Source organism: Felis catus, chromosome B1 (assembly GCF_018350175.1).
Source record: "Felis catus isolate Fca126 chromosome B1, F.catus_Fca126_mat1.0, whole genome shotgun sequence".
In the NCBI taxonomy this organism is placed as follows: Eukaryota; Metazoa; Chordata; class Mammalia; order Carnivora; family Felidae; genus Felis; species Felis catus.
In genome coordinates this window covers 96,862,198-96,887,459 of record NC_058371.1, presented here as the reverse complement: position 1 = coordinate 96,887,459, position 25,262 = coordinate 96,862,198, and the positions used below count along the sequence as shown (strand labels likewise).

Below are 25,262 nucleotides of genomic sequence, written 5' to 3'. Positions count from 1 at the left end.
ATTCATCAGGACAAATTTATTTTATAGTCTAATACTAACAATAATTAGATGGGCTGGTGTGATTATGAATGAATTTTTAAAAATAATATGCTTAATATTTTTTGTGAAAACATATAAATATATAAAGCTCATTTTTAAAAAGAATGACTACATATGTTGGTATTCATCATGTATTTAAAGTTGGCCTTAAAAATGGTAACTCTTATAATAAATTATTAAAAATTAGAGATTATTTATTACTATCTTGATAATAGCTTTTAAAGATTTCCCCTCAAAATATAACTTAATGTGTACAATTTTATCTGCTTTTAAATATTGGCTAGACATTCCCCTTGCTTTATTTGGGTTTGATTGACAAAAATTGTATATATCTAGGTTGTGCATGATTTCTTTTAAAGGATGCAGTGTGGTGATTTAATATACATATTAAAGTATGTTGAGCAGACTTCTTTATTCTTGATCAAGCATGAATTTATCGTCTGACTTCAAATTTAACCTAATTTTAAAAGAGTCATTACACTTTAATGTTTAAATTTGAAACTTTATGGATTATTACAGTTAGAATATCCTGTTTTACTCATCTATATTCTGATAAGATTTTAAACACAGGAATACTTTGTGGTTATATAGCTTATGATGATGTCCTTACTATACCAAATTAGCTATCTCTAGTGAAAACTTCTTTTAGCCAAGATACACACTGGTGCTTCTTTAAAATGAATGAGTTATCTTTGGCCAACTCATGGCCAAACTCAACTATCTACATCTCCTTTTTCAAGGAAAGGTAATTGAGAAGTGGAAGCTTCCTTTCAGCAACTGGAATATGGATGGCCACACTCTGGCTCTTACCAATAATGTCAACCATGAAAATAAAATTGTCTTGATAAAACTGATAATCTTCTCAAGGTCATGGTCCAAGATCCAGCACATTGATAGTTTTCCTTGGTCTTTATTTAAAAAAATTTTTTTTAACATTTATTTATTATTGAGAAACAGAGAGAGACAGAGCATGAGCATGGGAGGGGCAGAGAGAAGGGGAGATACAGAATCTGAAGCAGGCTCCCGGCTCTTAGCTGTCAGCACAGAGCCTGACACTGGGCTCAAACCCATGAGATCATGACCTGAGCCCAAGTCGGACACTTAACCAACTGAGCTACCCAGGCGCCCCTCCTTGGTCTTTAATTTAAAGGACCTCAAAGAATGTCTAAGAAAAATGTTTGACTATCACCTCGCTTGAAAGGAAAGCTAATCTGGTTTTATGAAGTTCCTTTTAATCCTAAATCTTCTTTTTCCCTTCTCCAGATGAATCAGTGCTATCAGCATTCATAGTAATAGTGTTGCTGTTTTTGAAATTATAAGATCATATGAATTCTTGTTTTTCCATGGCATTTCCTTTTGTTGTCAGTAACTTAGAATACAGTGATTAAATAAATGAATTTTTGTGCACATAATTATAAATTCTTATTCAATAAATATTTGTAATAATATGTGCTAGGCTAGGAGCTAGAGATAGAAATGTAAATAGACTACATAGTCCCTTCCGTAAAGAGCTCACATTCTAGGATGATATTTAGATATACTGTGTGTACCTGAATATATATGCATGTACAGACCCTTTTTTGTGAAAACTGCAGCTGACTTTCCCTTGTTGAAAAATCAACACATTGTTTAATTGTTAAAGGTAAAACTGACATTTGAGAATGCATATGCTGTGAAAAAGGAAACAACTCAACCAAAACAGAAAAAGACACAGTCGAACACAAGTGATTTAGTCAAACTTCTGTGGGGAGAAGAGGTTGAAGGGATCCAGCAAAATATCCTAAACACTCCTCATATCGTTATGTATCTCACACTACAGCTTGACTCGGAAACATCAAAGGAAGAGGTGAGTGCCTTCTCAAAAGTGCAAAGGAAAAGAATAAGTCTTTTCCTTTTATAGTCTTCCAGGTGAATAATAAGCACTTTTTTCAGTCATTCTGTGTCTTTATGGTTTTGGTATGTCTCTTACATAATCTTCTAATTGACAAACCTAATGAGTCCATTTATAGATTACTGAAATATTTGAATTTGTTTCTACCATCTTCTTTAAAAATTTCTATTTGAACTACTTTTTCCATAATATTTTTCTTACCTGTTATTGGTTGCTGTAGTCTTTATTTCTATTTTTTTAGTAATTGCTCTTAAAATTTTGTCATATTTATCTTAGCAGACTCTAAAGCAGTACCTTAACTCTTTTTTAAAATAATTCAAGGCCCTTGGTACACCTTAATTCCAATTTCCCCTCTTCACATACATGCTATTTTCCTCAGTATTTTCATGCTATCACTTTTTTAAAAATTCCAGAAATTGGGTGTAATTATACTAGTGTTACTACTATTAATTATTGTGACATTTTATATATTATAAAATATGTAAGTAATACATTATAAAAATGCATATTTTATACATTGTATTCCATACAAATGGACCTTCTTTAAATTTACATAAATGCTTACCACTTTCTTTACTATCTTTCTTATGTCTCTAACTGTCCTTATTTGATCATTTTTCTTCTTCTTAAGACATATATTTTAGGTATTTCTTTTTAGTGAAAGTCTCTTGATGATAAATACTTTTTGTTGTTATTTATCTGATGATGTTTTCACCTCCTCTTGAAAGGTGCTTTATAATTATTACTACATTGTGTTAGTCAAAATAGGCCAATCGTTGTAACAACTCTGATGTCTTAGTGGATTAACATAATAGTTTATTTCTTATTTCAATATAAATGTTCCTGCTCATGTTGCTCGGTGGTCAGAGCCCTTCATCTAGTGTTTCCATGATTTCCAAAGGCTTCAGAGCCGTAGATCATTTTGCATCTAGTTCACCAATGAAAGAAGAGAGAAAGCATTTAATATCTCATGGGACATTTCCGAGTCCTAGCTTAAAAATTAGAACATCACTTCTGCCCATGTTCCAGTGTCTAGAACTAGTTATATGGTCTCTCCCAATGCAAGGAGGTAAGAAAATGTAGTTTTTCTGTGTGGCTGAGAAGAAGATGAAGTTAACGCATACTATTGCTTATTTCATTCAGGTAGAAAGTTATTTTCTCTACTGGTAGTCTTGTCTTAGTGATTTTATACTTTATTTCTGTAAGTATTTCATGTATATTCTGTGTTCTTCTGTATCCTTTATCTGCCCATTCTACCAACTCTGAGTCCTCTACGTCTTGTGGTGGTTTGCCTTCTTGTGCCCTTGGTGATCACTGACTAAATTTAACTGCTTGATTTTTATCTTTGGGAGTCCTGTGGTTTAAAAGTGGGAATGCCTTCCTCCAGAGAGAATTTGCTGCTTCGCTTCTGCCACTGACCTAGGGTACTTCAGCCTTACTCAAGAATCCGGGTTTAACACAATGGTGCTAAGTTCAGCTTACCTACCTAGCCACTAGCTCAATACTCAGTGTCCTGACTGACACTATTGTAGGCATCAACCCTCAAAGCAACCCTGCCTCTGTCCTTCGGCCCACCACTCACCACTCCCAGCTTGCTTTGCAGTTCTGGGAAGGGGCTTGAAAGGGTATGGAGAAGATGTCCTTCTTACATATCTAGCAGTTCAACAAGTTATGTTCGAGCCATAACTCTACTTGTTTTACAGCGTAAAGGTCTCTCAAAGCATCTAGTTTACCATAATGCTTCAAGCACAAGGGAGATCTAAAAAGTTTTTACCTAATTTACATTTCTTTGCTTTTGAAATCCTTGCAGCCTATATTCTCATTGCCAAGGCCATTTTATCCAAGGAGTGTGTTTCCTCATCTTGCTTCTTTTTTTTTTTAATTTTTTTCAAAAGTGTTGCTTCTTTGTATATCAAAATTTAGTCAATAATTGAAATGGAAAAGAAAGGATTTACTTATGTGTATTTTTTATAATTTTCTGTGTTCTGAAAACAGAAAGACCTAAAGTTAATTATTCTGATTTCTTGCATGTATTACTAGTTAAATGAGAAACTTAACCATTTATTATATAAAAACACACAACAAAATCCTGGGATGGTAACACCCTGAAACTTTCTAGGTCATCCTGGAGTAGAATACTGCTGAGGCCTTTTGTCATCTTTGCCTTTCTTTCCATGGGAAAGTGTGTAGATGTCTCTCAAATGAACAAGTTTCTGTCTGTTGACAGTCCTGTATCAACACTGTAATTAGGAGAGGCTTTTTATTCTTACTGAACAGAGTGGAAGCTGCTGCAAATGCATGCCACTAACAAGTGCCTAAAAAGACAGCTAATTAAACTGGTTAGAAACTGTTGAGTTTGCCAGGTCCTTAACAGTGAGGCTTTCTGGGCTGGTTGCTGCAGAGGTTGGAATAGAGACTTTTTCAAATGACTTTTTTTACTAATATGACTTAGCATACAATAAAATGTCATAGGGTCATTTAGTTTTCATGTGAGTTACGTAGTTAATAACTTGTATTCTCCAAGTTATAAGATTTGAAAATTTCAAAAACTTAATCAAAGAGTATATGGTTATTTGTTTAAAGTGGTGTTTGGTATTTGACCAAATGCAATAAGTGTATTTACTAGTCAAGGTTTAACTTTACTAAGTAAGCATAACAGAAGAGCTTAACTGATGTTTGGCTTAATTTTTAAAGATAGGATTTTTGTAACTGTTTTACAGTAGAAATATTGCAAGAAAATTTGAGGGTTAAGCAGAGTGTATTTGGCCAACATATTCTATAGCAATTTGCATATATTGAATGTGCTTAATAAGTATAAAAGAAGGTGTGTCCAGTTTATTAATTATTTGTATTTGTCATGATGTAAAAGTTGCCAAGACATGGACTCTAAGTCACATAATTATTTCTTGTAACGAGAGATCAAAATAAGATGTAGAACACTCTTTAGAGAGAGAATCAAGGAAAAGATCCAAGTTAGGAGTTTGGCTTTTCAATAGTGACTGTATTAATATTTACAGATATTAAATATTAAATAGCATAACTGGGAGCTACTTTGAATTCTCTATGATTTCATATAGAAATTTTTATTTTGCCTGCTTTTAATTTAACCTGTGAGGAAAATAGCATGTTGTTTTAACAACAAAAAAGTGAGGTACAGAATGATTCATTCCTTTGTGTAGAAGGTCTAGCACAATGCCTATCCTGATTTTGAAATTTATTTTATTTTATAAAAACTGTTTGTTTCTTGGGAACATGCTTTTCTTGAAAACAAAAAAAATATATATTAAGCATTTTGTGAATTAATTCTAGTTTTTTCCATAATTTAAAATGTGCTTTCTTTTAAAGTTTAATTTGTGGTGGGCAAACCCTTTTACATTTAAGACAGATAAGATATTATAAATATCATAATACTGCTTTCTCTCTACTTGCACTACTTTCATTTTGTATTCTTACTTTGTAAATTTAATTGTAGTACCGTCTTATGTTTGAATAAGGATTTAATGATTTCACCAAAGATGATGATTATCTTTTAAATGTCAGTAATGAAAGTAATTAAAATTAAAGACTCTTACAAGTTACATGTGGTATCCATACAGATACACTACCACAGGAGATCAGAAAATTTGAGTAATTAAATATAATAAAATATTATTATTAGAATTTATTGTAAAGGAGATTAAAGTTTAAAACATTGAAATTAATTGTAATTATTCTAACTAATGAGTGTCCTACTCTGTATATATTTTGGTATTATGACCAATTTTGACAGTTTGTAACTGACTTCCAAATGTAGTGTTTTAAATACTAGGTAATGTGTTAAAATTCCAGACATACTTCCTTTCTTGTGTTTGTTTGAATGAAACTTCCCCTGAAGCTGAAAGGATTCATTTTTTTGTTCTTTTCTTAATAGTACAAAGCCTGAAGTTTCCATGACAAAAGTAATGGTTGGAAAATTTGCGAGGGGGTTGATCACTTCTCTTTCTTTTCATTTAACAGCAGGAAATTCTTTATCATTATCCAGTTTCTGATGCATCTCAGAAACTGAAAAGTGTGAGAGGGATATTTCTCACACTCTGTGACATGTTGGAAAATGTAACTGGGACACAAGTTACTAGGTAAGAATTGATTTTTATTTAGCTTTTATTCTATTTCTTGCAAGTTCTGTACCTTGGTTCTGACAAAATACTAATACAAGTACTTATTATACAAATATATTTGTATCTATAATGTAGATATCTATATAGCAGATATGATGTCTGCAGATATTTTGTTTCTTACCTAACATTTCTACTGGTCACCTATAAGGTGTAAGTTCTCAATACAGCTGTAGATCTGGGTGTTTGGCATACTTTAAATAACAAATTTGGACTAATGACATATATTGTAGCATTTATTCATGAAGGTGGTATTTCTTAAGCATGACATTATGTTGAGTCTGGGCTCTTTCATGTTTTTGTCTTGCTTATTAATTTGCTAGGCAATACTCCTGTGGTTGGTAAGAATGACTGAACACTGCATTTTTCATGTAGTTCAAAATAGTCTGTTCTACAACAATGACAGAAAAAAACACAATACACATACACTTTAAGAAGACGAGCCAGAATGTTCCTTGTATCATCTGTGCAAGTTAACTTGATGAATAAACAAGACTGATGTGAAATAATTTTTTGAAAAATAAAATATACCATATACTCATTTATAGAGCCACACATCCCATTCAAAGTCAATTTAGTAAGCCCTGACTTTGAAATGCCACAGTTAACTTATGGGAGGAGGATGCTCAAAACTTGGTTGAGTTTTGTTTTTTGTTTTTTTAATAAAATAAATCTAGGGATTACAAACCATTTTTCTTTCTTAATATTTCAAAAGTTTTAGAAATATAAAGTTGGATTTTCTAAGGAACTTTTCCCATCTTTTGGTAAAAATGACACCTCTAAGATTCTAAAAGATAAGATCTGCAGGATAATAGCAAGAAGAATTTCCTTGTTTTCTAAATAAAAGTCATGTTTAATTCTGGGACTCATTTTCCAGACACTAGTAACTGAGGCTATATTTAATATATAAATTTGCATTCAAAAACACATGTTGAGTAAAATCATATGGTATTTGTCTTTCTCTGACTTATTTCACTTATCATAATACTCTAGCTCCATATATGTCATTGCAAGTGGCAAGATTTCTTTTTTTTTTATGGCTGAGTAATATTCCATTGTGTATATATATACCACCTCTTCTTTATCCATTCATCAGTCAGTGGACATTTAGGCTCTTTCCATAATTTAGTTGTTGTAGATAATGTTGCTTGTAGATAATGTTGTTATAAACACTGAGGTGTATATATCCCTTTGAATTAGTGTTTTAGTAATCTTTGGGAAAATACTTAGTGCAATTGCTAGATGGTAGGGTAGTTCTATTTTTAACTTTTTGAGGAACTTTCCTATTGTTTTCCAGAGCATCTGCACCAGTTTGCATTCCCCCCAACAATGCAAGAGGGTTCCCTTTTCTCTGCCAGCACCTATTGTGTCTTGTACTGTTGGTTTTAGCCATTCTGATAGGTATGAGGTCATACCTCATTATAGTCTTGATTTGCATTTCCCTGGTAATGAGTGATGTTGAACATCTTCTCATGTGTCTGTTGGCCATCTGTATGTCTTCTTTGGAAAAATGTCTATTCATGTCTTCTGCCCATTTTTTTAGTTGGATTATTTGTTTTTTGGTCGTTGAGTTTTATAAGTTCTTTATGTATTTTGGATACTAACCCTTTATCAGATACGTAATTTGCAAATATCTCCTCCCATTCCATAGATTGCCTTTTAGTTTTGTTGACTGTTTCCTTCACTGTGCAGAAGCTTATTTTGATGATGTCCCAGTAGTTTATTTTTGCTTTTGTTTTCGTTGCTTTAGGAGACATATCTAGAAGTAAGTTGCTACAGCCAATGTCAAAGAAGTTACTGCTTGTGTTCTCCTTTAGGATTTTAATGGTTTCCTGTCTCACATTTAGATCTTTCATCCATTTTGAGTTTATTTTTGTGTATGGTGTAAGAAAGTGGTCCAGTTTCATTCTTCTCCATGTTGCTGTCCAGTTTTCCCAACACCATTTGTTGAAGAAACAGTCTTTTTTCCCATTGGATATTCTTTTTTCTTCTTTGTTGGAGATTAATTGACCATATAGGTTTGGGTTTGTTTCTGTTTTCTATTCTGTGCCATTGATCTATGTGTCTGTTTTTATGCCTATACCAAACTGTCTTGATCACTACAGCTTTGTAATAAAACTTAAAGTCTAGAATTGTGATGTCTCTAGCTTTGCTTTTCTTTTTCAAGATTACTTTAGGGGTGCCTGGGTGGCTCAGTCTGTTAAGCGTCCGACTTTGGCTCAGGTCATGATCTCACGGTCCGTGAGTTTGAGCCCTGTGTTGGGGTCTGTGCTGACAGCTCAGCAAGACCTTGTCTTGTTCCTGACCATAGAGGCAAATCTCTTAGTTTGTCCCCACTGAGGATGATATTAACTGCAGGTTTCTCATATAAGGCCTTTATTATGTTGAGATATGTTCTCTATAAACCTGCTTTGTTGAGGATTTTTATCATGAGTGAATGTTGTACTTTGTCAAGTGCTTTTTCCTCCTCTATTGAAATGATATTTTTTAATTTTTATTAATGTGGTATGTCACGTTGATTGATTTGCAAATATTGAACCTCCCTTGCAACTCAGGAATAAATCCCACTTGATTGTGGTGAATGATTTTTTTGTAATGTTTGTTTATTTTTGAGAGAGAGAGAGAGAGAGAGAGAGAGAAAGAAAGAAAGGGGGAGGGGCAGAGAGAGAGAGGGACAGACAGACGCTGACATCAGCGAGCCCAATGTGGTGCTTGAACCAATGAACTGGGAGATCATGATCTGAGCCAAAGTCAGACACTCAACCAACTGAGTTGAGGCAACTCAGGTGCCCCATGAATGATTTTTTTAAATGTGTTGTTGGATTCAGTTTGCTAGTAGTTTATTGAGAATTTTTGCATACACGTTCATCAGAGATATTGGCCTAATGTTCTCTTTTTTAGTGGAGTCTTTATCTTTGCAACAACACAGATGGAGCTAGAGAGTATTATGCTAAGCTAAATAAGTCAGAGAAAGACAAATACCAAACAATTTCACTCATATTTGGAAGTTAAGAAACAAAACAAGTTAGCAAAGAGAAAATAAAATGAGAGAGCTAGGCAAACTAAGAAACAGACTTTTAACTATAGAGAACAAACTGCTGGTTACCAGGTGGGAAGTTGGTGGGAGGATAGGTAAAATAGATGATCGGGATTAAGGAATGCACTTGCTGTGATGAACGCTGGGTGATGTATGGAAGTGTTGAATCACTGTATTATACACCTGAAACTTATATTACACTGTATGTTTAATTGGAATTTAAAGGATTTTTAAAATTTATTTCATGTCTTTATAAATAGTTATTTAATTTTGAGAGAGACATAAAGCACAAGTGGAGGAGGGGCAGAGAGAGAGGGAGAGAGAGAATCCCAGCAGGCTCTGTGCTGTCAGTGAAGAACCCGACACATTGCTCGATCCCACGATCGACGAACAATGAGATCATGACCTGAGCTGAATCAAGAGGTGGACACTTAACCATCTGAACCACCCAGGAGCCCCAATTAACTGGAATTTAAATAAAACTTAACAAAAATTTAAAAAATATAATGATAGTAATGCCTGAAGATGATGTTAAAAAGATGAAAAAATATAATGTCTAGCAAATAGTATGTACTTGATTATAACAAAAAATAATAACAATAACAAATAGTATGTATTAAACATTAGAGAAAATAATTAAAATAATAATATGAAAAAATATGTTGCAGGCCTCCTTTTATTTTTTATTTTTACTTTTTAAATGTTTCTTTATTTTTTTTGAGAGAGAGAGAAAGAGGATGCCCATAGGGAGGGGCAGAAAGAGAGAGGGAGAGAGAGAATCCCAAGCAGGCTCCATGTTCAGCATGGAGCCCAGCACAGGGCTCAATTTCACGACCATGAGATCACAACCTGAGCCGACATCAAGAGTCAGTTGCTTAACTGACTGAGTCACCCAGGTGCCCTCCTTTTATTTTTTTTAAACAGCTTTATTGAGACATCATTCATTTATCATACAATTTGCCCATTTAAAGCGTACAATTCGGCAACCATCACCACAGTCAATTTTAGAATATTTTCATGATACCCAAATAAAAACCTATACTGGACATTTCATGTGAATGAAATCATAATACATGCTTATTTATGACTGGCTTCTTAGGATAATGTTTTCAAAGTTCAGGCCTCCTTTTTAATCTTATTGGAAAGAAATTTTGTTTTAAGTTTCTCCATGTGGATTTGATTTTTTCTTTTTACTCTAAAGGATAGATGTTATTTTACTTGATGTTTAGATCTTGTTATTAATGATAAGATATGGATTAAACATGTGGAAAACAGTAAATGTAGGTAGAAAAACTTTTTTGTAAAACAGTAAATATGAAAATGATTATTATTTCAGGGATTCCTTAGCAACATGTACGTCTTGTATACACAGTTTTAAAACTATAGTGATATTAATGTCTGAGTATAAAAAGAATCTAATATTTGTCAAAAAGCATATATATTTTTAAACTTTATTAAGACAAAAGTAATATTTCTTTTGAAAAAAATCTATTTAGCAATTCATGTTTAAAATCCCACACACTTATCTCTATTGTAGTATAGAATATACATTATATTCCAAGGACTCAACCAATGAAAACTGATGTGTGTATTCTCACTTAAAGAAAAAAAAAAACACTAAAGAAAAAAAAAGGAAGGGGTACATCTGGGCGACTTAGTCAGTTCAGTGTCTGACTCTTGATTTTGGCTAAGGTCATAACCTCATTGTTCGTGAGATCAAACCCCCATCGGGCTCTGTGCTGACAGCGCGGAGCCTGCTTGAGGTTCTCTTTCTCCCTCTCTCTCTCTCTGCCCCTTCCCTGCTTGCACACATGCACATGCTCTCTCCCTCTCAAAAATCAATAAACTTTAAAGCAAAAACAAACACTGAATATATTTTCTTCACACCATCTACCCGCATTACAAGAAGGATCATACTCTGTTTTCATAGTTCTTTATTATATCTCTTTTTAGAACACATTTAATATGTTTTCCAACTTGATTGAAGTAGAGTAAATTGCATATATGTAAAATATACAATTTGATCAGTTTTGACAGAGGTGTATGACCCTGAGACCATTACCACAATGAATATATACATTATCCCAAAAGTTTCCTTTAGTACATGTTTAAATCTGACTTATATTTTGGTTCTTTGTTTAAGCACATGTGCCCCATATTGAATTATCACTTGTGAGCTGGAACCATGTTGTCCTTTCTTTGTAATTTATCTCAATAAATAGAAATTTCTCTTAATAAATTCTCTTAATAAATAGGCAATCAGAAAAGATTTGGTAAATTAGCACAGTAATGGAAGCTTTCTTTTGGGAAAAAAATAGTGTATAGTCACTTAATTAAAAAATTTTTTTTCCCAACGTCTATTTATTTTTGGGACAGAGAGAGACAGAGCATGAACGGGGGAGGGGCAGAGAGAGAGGGAGACACAGAATCGGAAACAGGCTCCAGGCTCTGAGCCATCAGCCCAGAGCCTGACGCGGGGCTCGAACTCACGGACCGCGAGATCGTGACCTGGCTGAAGTCGGACGCTTAACCGACTGCGCCACCCAGGCGCCCCTAGTCACTTAATTTAGCAAAAGAATTTCAATACCTTTGACTGTAATGTGACTACTTTTGTTTGACCTGGAGCTTTTTATAGATATTTAAAACAATATTTCAGAATACATTATTGTTGTTATACAATTCCTTGCCTTTTCTGTGTGACAGATAAATGCCAAGAAACTTGCTTATTAAGCATGCGGTTCTTAAATCATACCATGTGTAATCTTTTATGAGTGACTGTTTATAATTTTATGACATTTAAAGATATTCTGACTTTATTTTCACTCTATTTTTTCTTAGCTCATCCCTTCTTTTAAATGGGAAACAAATCCATGTGGCTTATTGGAAAGAATCTGACAAGTTGTTGTTAATTGGCCTGCCTGCTGAAGAGTAAGTTGAGATCTTTGTTTACCTTAAAATCTTTTCTAATATATTGCTAACAAAATCTGTTTCATTAAAAGTATGACATTTTTGTCAAAAGGCAAACTCCTTTAAACAGTCTTATGTTGGGGCACCTAGCTGGCTCAGTCTGGTTAAACCTCCAACTTCAGCTCAGGTCATGATCTCATGGTTGGTGGGTTTGAGTCCTGCATCAGGCTCTGTGCTGTCAGCTCAGAGCCTGGAACCTGCTTCAGATTCTGTGTCTCCCTCTCTCTCAGACCCTCCCCTGCTTGTGCTCTGTCTCTCTCTCTCTCTCAAAAATGAATAAACATTAAAAAAATTTTTTTAATACAAAAATAGTCTTATGTTTTAAATATCTGTTCCACCAGTGCAATAGCTACCTATGTTAATTTGATATTAAAAATATAAAAAGCGCTGGGAACACCCAGCTAGACCAATTAGTAAGAAGAAGGACTTTCAACACACTTTCTTATGAGATGTGGCCAGTGTGAAGGTGGCTGAGGGATGACCTTCTCTGCTCAAACTTTTGACAAGATCGTGGTTTGGATTTTGTGTGTTCGGTTTTTTACTGTTGGAGATTTTGGAAAATTAAAAGTCAAGGAAAAAGGTGTTTGGCCCTGATGTTGAGCACCTTTGACAAAATACAGTTGACCCTTAAACAACGTGGATTTGAATTGTGCTCATCCACTTATATGTGGGTTGTTTTCAATAAATATATTAGAAGGTTTTTTGGAGATTTGTGACAGTATGAAAAAGCTCACAGATGAACTACATAGTCTAGAAATATTGAAAATTTTGAGAAAAAGTTACATACGTCATGAATGCATAAAATATGTGTAGATACAGTCTGCTTTATCATTTACTGCCATAAAATATACACAGATCTATTATTAAAAGTTAAAATTTGGGGCGCCTGGGTGGCGCAGTCGGTTAAGCGTCCGACTTCAGCCAGGTCACGATCTCGCGGTCCGTGAGTTCGAGCCCCCGCGTCAGGCTCTGGGCTGATGGCTCGGAGCCTGGAGCCTGTTTCCGATTCTGTGTCTCCCTCTCTCTCTGCCCCTCCCCCGTTCATGCTCTGTCTCTCTCTGTCCCAAAAATAAATAAAAACGTTGAAAAAAAAAATTAAAAAAAAAAAAAAGTTAAAATTTATCAAAACTTAAACAAATATTTACATGGAGCTATTTGCAATTGAGAGAAGTGTAAACAAATGTAAAGCTGCATTATTAAATCATAACTGCATAAAATTAACCATAGCACATACTGTACTACTGGAATAATCTTATTGCTATCTCCTATTGCTGCTGTTGCAGTGACCTCAAGTGTTACCTACTTAAAACCCCCCGTGGCGTTAATCATCTCTGTGTGAGCAGTTTGTCTTTCCAGTAAATTGCAGTAAAAAGTGATTTCTTGCAGTTCTTGCATATTTTTCTTCGTGCAATAGTGTAAACCTTGAATAACACCGTGGGACCCATATGAAATGCCACTAGTAATGCTGGAAATGCTCCCAAGAAGCAGACAAAAGTTAGGACATTACAAGAAAAAGTTAAATTGCTTGATATGTACTATTGATTGGGATCTGCAGCTGCAGTTGGCCACCATTTCAACATAAATAAATCCTGCATGAGGGCCATTGTAAAAAAGGAAAGGAAATTCCTGAAGCCATCACTACAGTTAGGCCAGCAGGTGCAAAAACATTGCACTTTTTGTGAAAAGATCTTTTTATCTCGTATTGAAAAAGCAATTTTTATGTAGGTGCAGGATTGCTAAAAGGAAAGCATACCTATAAACTAATATGATTTAAGAAAAAGCAGTCATGATATGACAACTTAAGGCAAAGGGAAGGTTAAGGATCTAAAGCAGGAGAATTTAATGCCAGCACAAAGGATGGTCTGACTATTTTAGAAGCAGGTTTAGCTTTAAAAATGTCAAGATATCAGGAGAAGCAGATTCTGCTAAGAGACTGCAGATGACTACCCAGATGTCATTAAAAAAATCAGTGAGGAGGAAGGATATCTGCCTCAAGGTTTTTTGTTTTTTGTTTTTTAATGTTTATTTTTGAGAGAGTGCAAGTGGGAGTGGGGCAGAGAGAGGGGGACAGAGGATCCGAAGTGGGTCCTGCAATGACATCAGCAAGCCCAATGTGGGGCTTGAACTCATGAACCCCAAGATCATGACCTGAGCTGAAGTCAGACACTCAACCATCTGAGCCATCCAGGTGCGCCTCAAGGTTTTTAATACAGACAAAAGTGCCCTATTCTGGGAGAAAGAAAAATGTTGCATAGGACATTAGTTAAGAAGAAAAGAGAGCACCAGAATTTAAGGTGGGAAGGAATAGGCTAACTCTGTTTTGTGAGGACACAGTCAGGTTTATGATTAGGACTGCCCTTATGTATAAAGCTGCTAAGCCCCAAACCTTGAAAGGAAAAGATAAACACCAGTTGCCAGTCTTTTGGTTGTACAACAAGAAGGCCTGGGCAATGAGAATCCTTTTTCTGGACTGGTTCTGTTGATGCTTTGCCCCTGAAGTCAGGAAGTACTTCACCAGTAAGGGACTGCCTTTGAAAGTTCTTTTGATATTGGACAATGCCCCTGGCCACCCAGAACCCCATGAGTGAAGTGTAAACAAATGTAACCAAAGATGTCAGTCTACTTGCCCCCAAACAAAACATCTCCAATTTAACCTCTAGATCAAGGGGTCACAAGGGCCTTTAGACATCATTACACACGGTACTCTATGGAAAGGATTGTCAATGCCGTGGAGGGGGACCCCAATAGAACATCATGAAAGTCTGGAAGGACTACACCACTGAAGATGCCATTGTTGTTATAGAAAAAGCCACAAAAGTCATCAGTCCTGAAACAATAAATTCTTGCTGGAGAAAATTGTGTCCAGATGTTGTGCATGACTTCACAAGATTTATGACAGAGCCAATTAGGGAAATCATGAAAGAGATTGTGGATCTGGCAAAAAGGTGGCAGGGCAGGGAAGTGAAGGGTTTCAATATAAAGATCTTATAAAATTTCAAGAGCTAATAGACACCACACCTGAGGAATGAATAGAAGACAACTTAATGGAGGTGTGCCATCTCCACACATGGCCACATCCAGTACCAGCAAACAAATTGACACTAGACAATCCGGCCGTAACGTTCTAATTATTCAGGACTGCTTTTGACCTCTTTTATGACACAAACCCTTCTATGATATGGGCACTAATAATAAAACAAAGACGTTTTGATAACATATAGGAATATTTTTAGAGAAACGAAAAAGCAGAAAAGTCAGAAAGAAATTATGATGTATTTCTGTAAAGTTACACCAAGTGTGCCTGCCTCTCCTGCCTCCCCTTGCACCTCCACATCTGCTTATGCCACTCCTGAGACAGCAAGACCAACCCGTCCTCTTCCTCCTCCTTCTCCGCCTATTCAATATGAAGATGAGGAGGATGAAGATCTTTATGATGATCCACTTCCACTTAATGAATAGTAGATAATCATTATGCCATACAGTTAATAAACTTATCTGTTGTGCATTTGTGTGTCTTCGTGCAAATCAATATTTGCGAAAATCTAATAATTGTACAGCAAGAACTGTGTCATCATCATCATTGTATAAGTATTCATCTTGTAGAACATCGCGTGCAAGATTTCTGTGGAAGGGAATAGTCTATCCTTATAGAGGCATAAGATGATTGATATTTAATATAAAATTAATAATGTGTTAGTTTTCTTACTGCTTTATAACTTTGCTTTTTGCTTTTCTGCAGCAGTGTTTCCAGTATTGTGTTATGAATATAATACAGTGTGCCCTAAAAAATTTTTAATGATTTACTCTCTAGTCTATAGGCTAGGCTACCATGAAGTAATACTATCAATTATACTAGGCTACCATAAAGAAATCATATTGCTCTTTCTTCATTATCAACACATAAGTTGTCTGTAAATAAATATGAATTTCTTTTTAACATCTTTTCATTTTGGGTGTCTAGTGTTAGTAATATGTGTAAATCTACAGTGTTTTGTATCGCATAAGACCGTATTGATGTAGGTACTGACAGATGATTCATCTTGTAAACAGATGATACAAACTTATGGTATCAATTTCTCTTCTTATGATTTTCTTAATAACATTTTCTTTCCTCTAGCTTGCTTTATTGTAAGAATACAGTATATAATACTTACAAGATATGTGTTAATTAACTGTTATCATAAGGCTTCCAGTCAACAGTAGGCTATTATTATTTAAGTTTTGGGGAAGTTAAAATTTATACTTGATTTTCAGTTGCCTGGGGTGTAGGGACTCCTAACCTCTGCATTGTTCAAAGGTCAACTGTAATGAATATTTAACTTTAAAGTGACTTCTCTAATGGTATGTTTTATATTATTATTTTCACCTTCTTAACTTTTAATTTTAATGTGTATATTATTTTTATAGTTGGAGATAAGAGCTGGATTGATGTTTATGAGTAGAATGTGAACCCAGGGACTATGTTAGGTATTTTACATTCATTAATCTCATTTAATCTTCAAAATCAGCTCCAGATGTACGTCATGATCTCTGGCCCCAGTTTATAAATGAGGAAAGTAAAACCAAGAGAAGATTAAATAACTTGCTAAAGATCACAAAACTAACAAGAAGCAGAATTGGAAATTGAAGGAGAGTCTTTCTGAATTATTTCTGAAACTACATTGCTTCCCTAATGTCATAAGACATTAAAAGCTGGGGGAGGGGGGGGATGGGGTAGGAATATGGAGAACTGCCCCCAAGGAGAGGTTTTTAATTATTGTTAGACTAGTCTTATGTCCCTGTTCAGTGATTTTTTAAAACTTGTAATTTAGATTCTTCCCTGCTTTAAAAAAAAAAAAAGGACAACTTCTATTAAACTATTAACACATTTAAGTGTTAACCTTTTGGTGCATAGAACTATCATATATTATCTACCAAATAGTAATCAAATATCAAAATAAATACTATATTATGTGACTGACAAAACGTTAGAGAATACCAGTTTAGATAACTTTTCTTTTGGTGTTGCCTTATGCTTCCCAAGGAAGAAAAAAGTAGACCTCAAAAAAATGCATTATACAACTACTCTAGACATGAATATGACTATTTTCTATTATTGATGATTTTGTTAACAAGATTTCTTTCATTATATAACGGTGTATTAGTTACTATTCCTAGGTAACAAATTACACCAAAATTTAGGGACTTAAAACAGCAGACATTTATTATCTCATAGGTGTCTTTGTGAGTCAGGAATTCATGAACGACTTAGCTGGGTAGTTCTGACTCAGGATCTGTCTTGAGGTTGCAGTCAAAATGTTGTCCAGGGATACAGTTATTTGAAGGCTTAACTGAAGCTAGAGCATCTGCTTCCAAGATGGCTTACACACATAGCCATTGTTGAGAGACCTTAGTTCCTTGCCAAATGGGTCTCTCCTGTAGAGCTGTTGGAATGTCCTCACATGTCAGCTGGCTTCCCCCAAAGCAAGTTATGGAGAAATAGATTTCTCCAAAACAGAGAAAGAGGGGAAGCTGACTTAGTCTTATAAATGATGCAGTCATTTCCACTATATACTATTTGTTAGGAGTAAGTTGCTAAGTCCAGCCCACACTCAAGGGAAGGGCAATTAAGCTCTACCTCTAGAGAGGAAGAGTAGTGAACAATCTGTTGACATGTTTTCATACCACAAACAGGAACTCCAAAGGAGACTATCGTGAAAAATTATCCAAATGATTGTGCTTTAAACATGTCTAATTTTGGACAAAAGGTTATATGATCTGTCATGAATGTATGATTCAAAAATTTTTTTAATTTCATTTATTTCTGTTCTAGTCTTTATTTTTTTTTCCTTCTGTTGACTTTGGGCTTTGTTCTTCTTTTTCTAGTTCCTTTAGGATGTAAGGTTAGGTTGTTATTTGATACTTTTTTAGTTATCAAAGTAGGCCTGTATTGCTATAAATTTCCCTCCTAGAACAGCCTTTGCTGCATCCCCAAGATTTTGACCATTGTGTTTTCATTTTCATTTGTCTCCATGTATTTCCTGTGTGTTTCAAAATGTTTAACTTGAAGGATAATGGTGCTGTGACATATACTACATGGTGACTCCCTTAACCAGCTAATTTGTATTTTTCTGGCTCAAAAGAGACTATGATGAACGCTACTAGAATACTGCCTTATGTCAATGGGTTGGATTATGAAAAAACTGAGTTGTTTTGAAAGTATGGGTTTACAAGAATTGGAGAACACTCATTATAAATTACTTTAGGATAAAATAATTATGCTTAGACTTTTATAGTGGCCCAAACAGCAAAAGAAAGAAAACAGAAAATACAATGGTAAGCTGAAGGTAGTGTAGACAGACACAGGGAAAAGGAAGGCCCTGCTAAGGAACTGAGCAGAGGCTGCTCAGCTACATTCTGATGCTATCAGCCAAATTAATTATGCATATAGAGACAGTTTCCAGGCAAGGTTTTACCCTGAAGCCAAAAAAAAAAAAAAAAGGCTGTCCCAGCTGAGCTGAGCTCTGAATTAAGGTTGTGCTGCATAGGGGATGCTCTAGCCAATTTCCCAGTCTTTATTACTGGGTGATGGGGATAGAAATTGTCTACCCTAAATATTAGTCATTCCTATCCTGGGGAACTTGGTTTGATAAATTAGAATGAATTTGAAGATCCCCTTTATTCTACTCTGTACCAGATTCTTTTCCTCATCCCATCTTGTTTCACATAGCCATGCAAGATAGGAATTATTATTCTACTTTGTTCAAACTGAGAAATAGAGTATGAGAGATCATGCACAATCACCTCCTCAGTGTCAATTAATAGGTCTTTGTATCTCTAACACTGTGCATGTGGTTTGTAATGGAAGTGGCAGGCCTGGGATTTTTCTCTCATTTGTCTTAAATGCCAGTCTATGCATTTCCTTCTTTGCCACTATACCTTTTACGAGCAAAATGAGAAAAGTGCCACCCCACAGAAGATCAGGTCAGGTGTATAATCCAGGAACATGTGTTTTCAGAGGGGAGATCATCTTCCTGTGATGGCTGCAGTGAATAGTGGGGACCCAACCAGGAAGTCATTGTGAGGTAGTAGAGAGAGTAACTTTAGAGCTAAGAAGATGGATGTCCACAGGCAGGTTCTACTCCCTTTAAGTCCTTGTACAAGTTACTTAACATCTTGGACCTCAGTTTACCCATTGCTATAATAGCAATAATCAGATCTACTTTGTAGAATTTTTATCAGGCTATCAAGAAAACAGTTAATTCCATTTCTTTCCTCTACTTTCTTTCCCTTCTCCCATTTGTTTAGGGGTGTCCTTTGTCACAGAAGTTGGAGGTTCGGTTGAGATCTGGGTAATACTGGAAAGTGTCAAGAATTTAGCACTTTTTTCTGAGCTCAGATACTGCACTACTTTATATGCATTAATTTAATCCTCAAAATGAACCTGAGAAGGGCTTAGTGATTATTCCCCCATTTTATACATGAGAAACCGAACCCTAAGGAGGTATAAACAATTTCCACGTAGGTAGTGATATAAAAGTCCTTACTTGACCCATGCTAGAACTCCAAGTCTAGATATCAGAGTCTTCAGTTGCTAATTCAGTGAACCATTTTACACAGCCATACTCGCAGTTGACACACAGACTTTTCACATTCCTTACATATAAAATGGAATGATGTTCTGCTTCTTTTAGATATGTATCACTTGGTTATGTTATAAATGAACAAATGTATTTTTCTTCTTTTTAGAGTTCCTCTCCCTCAGCTAAGGAGTATGATAAAAGATGTTGCCCAAACCTTAACATTTATGTATGGTTCTTTAGATAGGTAAGTATGAATTGAATCTCAAGGTTTTTGTTTGTTTGTTTAAAAAAAAAAAAAAACTTTTAACCATAGAGAACAAACTGATGGTTATCAGAGGGAAGGGAGGTGGGAGGATGGGTAAAATAGATGACTGGAATTAAGGAGTGCACTTGCTGTGATAAGCACTGGGTGATGTAGGAAAGTGTCATATCACTATATTGCATACCTGAAATTAATATAAAAGAGTGTTAACTATACTGGAATTAAAATAACTTAATAAAAAATAATATTAAAAATAATAAAGATACCAGTGCTCCTAAAAAAATGAACCTCAAGTTTTAAGCACAGGATTCCAAATCACCTTTTGCATTTAATACTTTTCCTTGTTTGGCAAGTTAGTTATTTGTTTTGTTTTGTTTTTTTCTTTCTTTCTCTGATTTTCTCATCTTTTATTACTGGCTTCATTTTATAGTTCTAGGCACTTTTTCACTTGATCTATTCATTGCTTTTTCATTTTTGGTCTCATGTTAGTTTAGCAAGATAAAGTAAAATAGTGATAAAACCATAATTATATTCTGACTTGATATATTTCTATAGAAGCAAATATAAGGGCATTTCTTCAAAACAAATACAAAAAGGAGTAAGAAGATTTTAAGTTGTGTTGTTCTCTCATTATAAGACCAGTGTCAAATGCACTGTCCTAAAATGTGATTCTTCTTTCTTAAACCAATTTTTAAATTAAAAAAAAAAAAAGCACTATTAAAATATATAAATGACACAGTAAAGATATTTAGTTTCATGTGTGTCGTATGTTTCCTATACAATATGAATACAGTATATATATTCCCTTTTAAAATATGTGTGGGCTCATGTTATGCCTATTTTCCTGCTTCTTGTTTTTTTAACATTACAGTAAAATATGATGCATCTTTCTTGATCTAAAGGAGGCAATTTGAGGTAACTTCAGGATTTGAACACATGAAATTATGGATGAAAAAAAGATTTTTCTGTTTGTGGGATTTTTTCTAAGTTCCAGTACTTCAGAGAGCTAAAATGATACCTTTGCTTTCAAAGCCTTAAGAGTATATAAGTATAAAGATCCAAAACAGTTTATATGTCTTTCCAAACCACAGTGGTATTGGCTCTCTGTTTATCTCTTATGGATCTTTGTTACCACTGTTCTCAAAGCAGCCTGAAATAACTTTCTGTGACATTGGGACTGTGTAGTGTACAGAATTCTCCTCAACAAGCCTCTTAGGAGACACATCCCTCTCAAACCTAATTACTGGTGAGCTTTTTCCAAATGTGTGAACTACAAAAGGCCAGGCAGCCACCAACATTGTTTTTAACTTTTACTAATAAGGAAACTTTTAACCAATGAACAGTAAGGATATGGTTGTAAACTACTTCCTTAAATTTACACTGGGTGAGCAAACCTTGCTATGTTTTACCTTAACTGAAGCTTCATGTTTTCATAAAAACAGAGATAATTAAAGATTAAATTCCATAACTTAAGACAATCATTTGGGGTTGTTCTGCAAATTCCAAATGGACGAGGTTATGAGCAGAGGGACTCTTCATTTCTGTGAATTTCATTTTGAAATTTAGCTTTCTTTTACTTGGAAGTATCACCAAATTGGCAGCGAGTTTTAGTTTCTTCTTGTTCTAGTGAGAATTGGAAAGGCAAACTAAGATAATGAATGTGAAGATCCATTGAGTTCTTACGACCAAGAAGCAGTATGGATCCAAGATGTTGTTAATAGTCATATTGTAGTAATTTTGAATAAGGTTTTTTCTAATTATGAAAGATATTAAAGGCCCATTATGAAAAATTATGAAAAGATTAAGAAGTCCAAAGAGTTAATTTTTTTATTTTTTTAAGTTGTGAGCTGTTTAGTTCCTGTGAGCCACAGAAAAGTGATTATGTATTAACAAGTTTAGGGGCACCTTTGTGGCTCAGTGGGTTAAATCTCTGACTCTTGATTTCTGCTTGGGTCATGATCTCATGGTCATGAGATCAAGCCCTGCATTGGACTCCGTGCTGGGTGTGGAGCCTGCTTAAGATTCTCTCTCTTCCTCTCCCTTTACCCCTCCCCTACTCATGCTCTCTCTCCAAAAAAAAAAAAAAAAAAAAAAAGTTTAGTATTGTGATCATATTAAAGATAGATTTCCTCCACTATTCCTAGCAAAACTATCAGCAGACTCTAAACAGTCTGTCTCCAAAACATATCTCAAATCCATTCATTTCTCTCCATCCTCACTATCACCTTGTACAGCCACCACCATCTCTCACTGCTATAACAATCTCCATTCTTGCCACTTTAATAAATTTCCAGGGATATTGGCCTGTAGTTCACTTGTTTTGCTTGGTCTCTGTCTGGTTTGGGAATCAAAGTAATGCTGGCTTCATAGAATGAGTCGGGACGTTTTCCTTCCCTTTCTATTTTTTGGAGCAACTTGAGAAGGAAAGGTAATATCTCTGCTTTAGATATCTGGTAGAATTCCCCAGGGAAGCCATCTGGTCCTGGACTCTTATTTGGAAGATTTTTGATAACTGATTCAATTTCTTCACTAGTTATGGGTCTGTTAAAATTTTGTTTCTTCCCATTTGAGTTTTGGAAGTACTTGAGTTTTGGAAGTACTTCCCGTTTGAGTTTTGGAACTACAGGCCAATATCCCTGATGAATATGGATGCAAAAATTCTCAACAAGATACTAGCAAATTGAATTCAACAGCATATAAAAAGAATTATTCACCATGATCAAGTGGGATTCATTCCTGGGCTGCAGGGCTGGGTCAATATTCGCAAATCAATCAATTTGATACATCACATTAATAAAAGAAAAGAGCCATGTGATCCTGTCAATCAATGCAGAAAAAGCATTTGAAAAATTCAGCATTCTTTCTTAATGAAGACCCTCGAGAAAGTCGGGATAGAAGGAACATACTTAAACATCACAAAAGCCATTTATGAAAAGCCCACAGCTAATATCATCCTCAATGGGGAAAAACTGAGAGCTTTCCCCTGAGGTCAGGAACACAACAGGATGTCCACTCTCACCGCTGTAGTTTAACGTAGTGTTGGAAGTTCTAGCATCAGCCATCAGACAACAAAAGGAAATCAAAGGCATCATAATTGACACAGATGAAGTCAAGCCTTTCACTTTTTGCAGATGACATGATACTATACATGGAAAACCTGATAGACTCCACCAAAAGTCTGCTAGAACTGATACATGAATTCAGCAAAGTTGTAGGATACTAAATTAATGTACAAAATCAGTTGTATTTTTATACACCAATAACGAAGCAACAGAAAGACAAATAAAGAAGCTGATCCCATTCACAATTGCACCAAGAATCATAAAATACCTAGGAATAAACCTAACCAAAGATGTAAAAGATCTGTATGCTGAAAACTAAAGAAAACGTATGAAGGAAATTGAAGAAGATACAAAGAAATGGAAAAACATTCCATGCTCATGGGTTGGAAGAATAAATATTGTTAAAATGTCAATACTCCACTATCAACAGTAGCCAAAGTATGGAAAGAGCCCAAATGTCCATCGATGGATGAATGGATAAAGAAGAGGTGGTATATCTATACAATGGAGTATTACTTGGCAATGAAAAAGAATGAACCCTTGCCATTTGCAACTACGTGGATGGAACTGGAGGGCATTATGCTAAGTGAAATTAGTCAGAGAAAGACAAAAATCATAGGACTTCACTCATATGAGGACTTTAAGAGACAAAACAGATGAACATAAGGGAAGGGAAACAAAAATAATATAAAAATTATATTATAATAATAGGGAGGGGGACAAAACAAAAGAGACTCATAAATATGGAGAACAAACTGAGGGTTACTGGAGGGTTGTGGGAGAGGGGATGGGCTAAATGGGTAAGGGGTACTAAGGAATCTACTCCTGAAATCATTGTTGCACCATATGCTAACTAATTTGGATGTGAATTTAAAAAAAAATTTTTTTTAATGTCAATACTACCCAAAGCAATCTACACATTCAATGTAATCCCCATCAAAATTGCACCAGCATTCTTCTCGAAGCTAGAAACAAGCAATCCTAAAATTTGTATGGAACCACAAAAGACCCCAAATAGCCAAAGTAATATTGAAGAAGAAAACCAAAGCAGGAGGCATCACCATCCCAGACTTTAGCCTTTACTACAAAGCTGTAATCATCAAGACAGTATGGTATTGGCACAAAAACAGACACATAGACCAATGGAATAGAATAGAGACTCCGGAATTGGACCCACAAATGTAGGGCCAACTAATCTTTGACAAAGCAGGAAAGAATATCCAATGGAAAAAAGACAGTCTCTTTAACAAATGGTGCTGGGAGAACTGGACAGCAACATGTGGAAGAATGAAACTAGACCACTTTCTTACACCATTCACAAAAATAAACTCAAAATGGATGAAGGACCTGAATGTGAGACAGGAAACCATCAAAACCCTAGAGGAGAAAGCAGGAAAAAACATCTCTGACCTCAGCCACAGCAATTTCTTACTTGACACGTCTCCAAAGGCAAGGGAATTAAACGCAAAAATGAACTATTGGGACCTCTTCACGGTAAAAATCTTCTGCACAGCAAAGGAAACAATCGACAAAAGTAAAAGGCAACTGATGGAATGGGAAAAGATATTTGCAAATGACATATAGACAAAGAGCTAGTATCCAAAATCTATAAAGAACTCTCCAAACTGCACACCCAAAAAACAAATAATCCAGTGAAGAAATGGGCAGAAAACACGAATAGACACTTTTCTAAAGAAGACATCCAGAGGACCAACAGGACATGAAAAGATGCTCAACATCACTCCTTATCAAGGAAATATAAATCAAAACCACACTGAGATACCACCTCACTCTGGTCAGAGTGGCTAAAATGAACAAAGCAGGAGATTAGAGGAGACTAGAAGATATGGAGAAACAGGAACCCTCTTGCACTGTTGGTGGGAATGCAAACTGGTGTAGCCGCTCTGGAAAACAGTGTGGAGGTTCCTCAAAAAATTAAAAATAGACCTACCCTATGACCCAGCAGTAGCACTGCTAGGAATTTACCCAAGGGATACAAGAGTGCTGATGCATAGGGGCACTTGTACCCCAATGTTTATAGCAGCACTTTCAGCAATAGCCAAATTATGGAAAGAGCCTAAATGTCCATCAGCTGACGAATTGATAAAAAAAGTTGTGGTTTATATATACAATGGAATACTACTTGACAATGAGAAAGAATGAAATCTGACCATTTGTAGCAATGTGGATGGAACTGGAAAGTATTATGCTAAGTGAAATAAGTCGGGCAGAGAAAGACAGATGCCATATGTTTTCACTCTGATGTGGATCCTGAGAAACTTAACAGA

At 35.1% G+C, this 25,262-nt stretch overlaps 1 protein-coding gene across 2 annotated transcripts in view; it reads left to right on the top strand.

Annotated features, from left to right (window-relative positions):
• Window positions 1-25,262, top strand: part of INTU (inturned planar cell polarity protein) — a 90,521-nt gene that overhangs the window by 32,687 nt on the left and 32,572 nt on the right. For both annotated transcript variants that reach the window (XM_045055888.1, XM_045055887.1), the window contains exons 4-7: window positions 1,682-1,885; window positions 5,927-6,045; window positions 11,960-12,049; window positions 19,817-19,894. In XM_045055888.1, coding sequence (XP_044911823.1) covers window positions 1,682-1,885; window positions 5,927-6,045; window positions 11,960-12,049; window positions 19,817-19,894 — 491 coding nt within the window. The remainder of the gene's footprint in view (window positions 1-1,681; window positions 1,886-5,926; window positions 6,046-11,959; window positions 12,050-19,816; window positions 19,895-25,262) is intronic.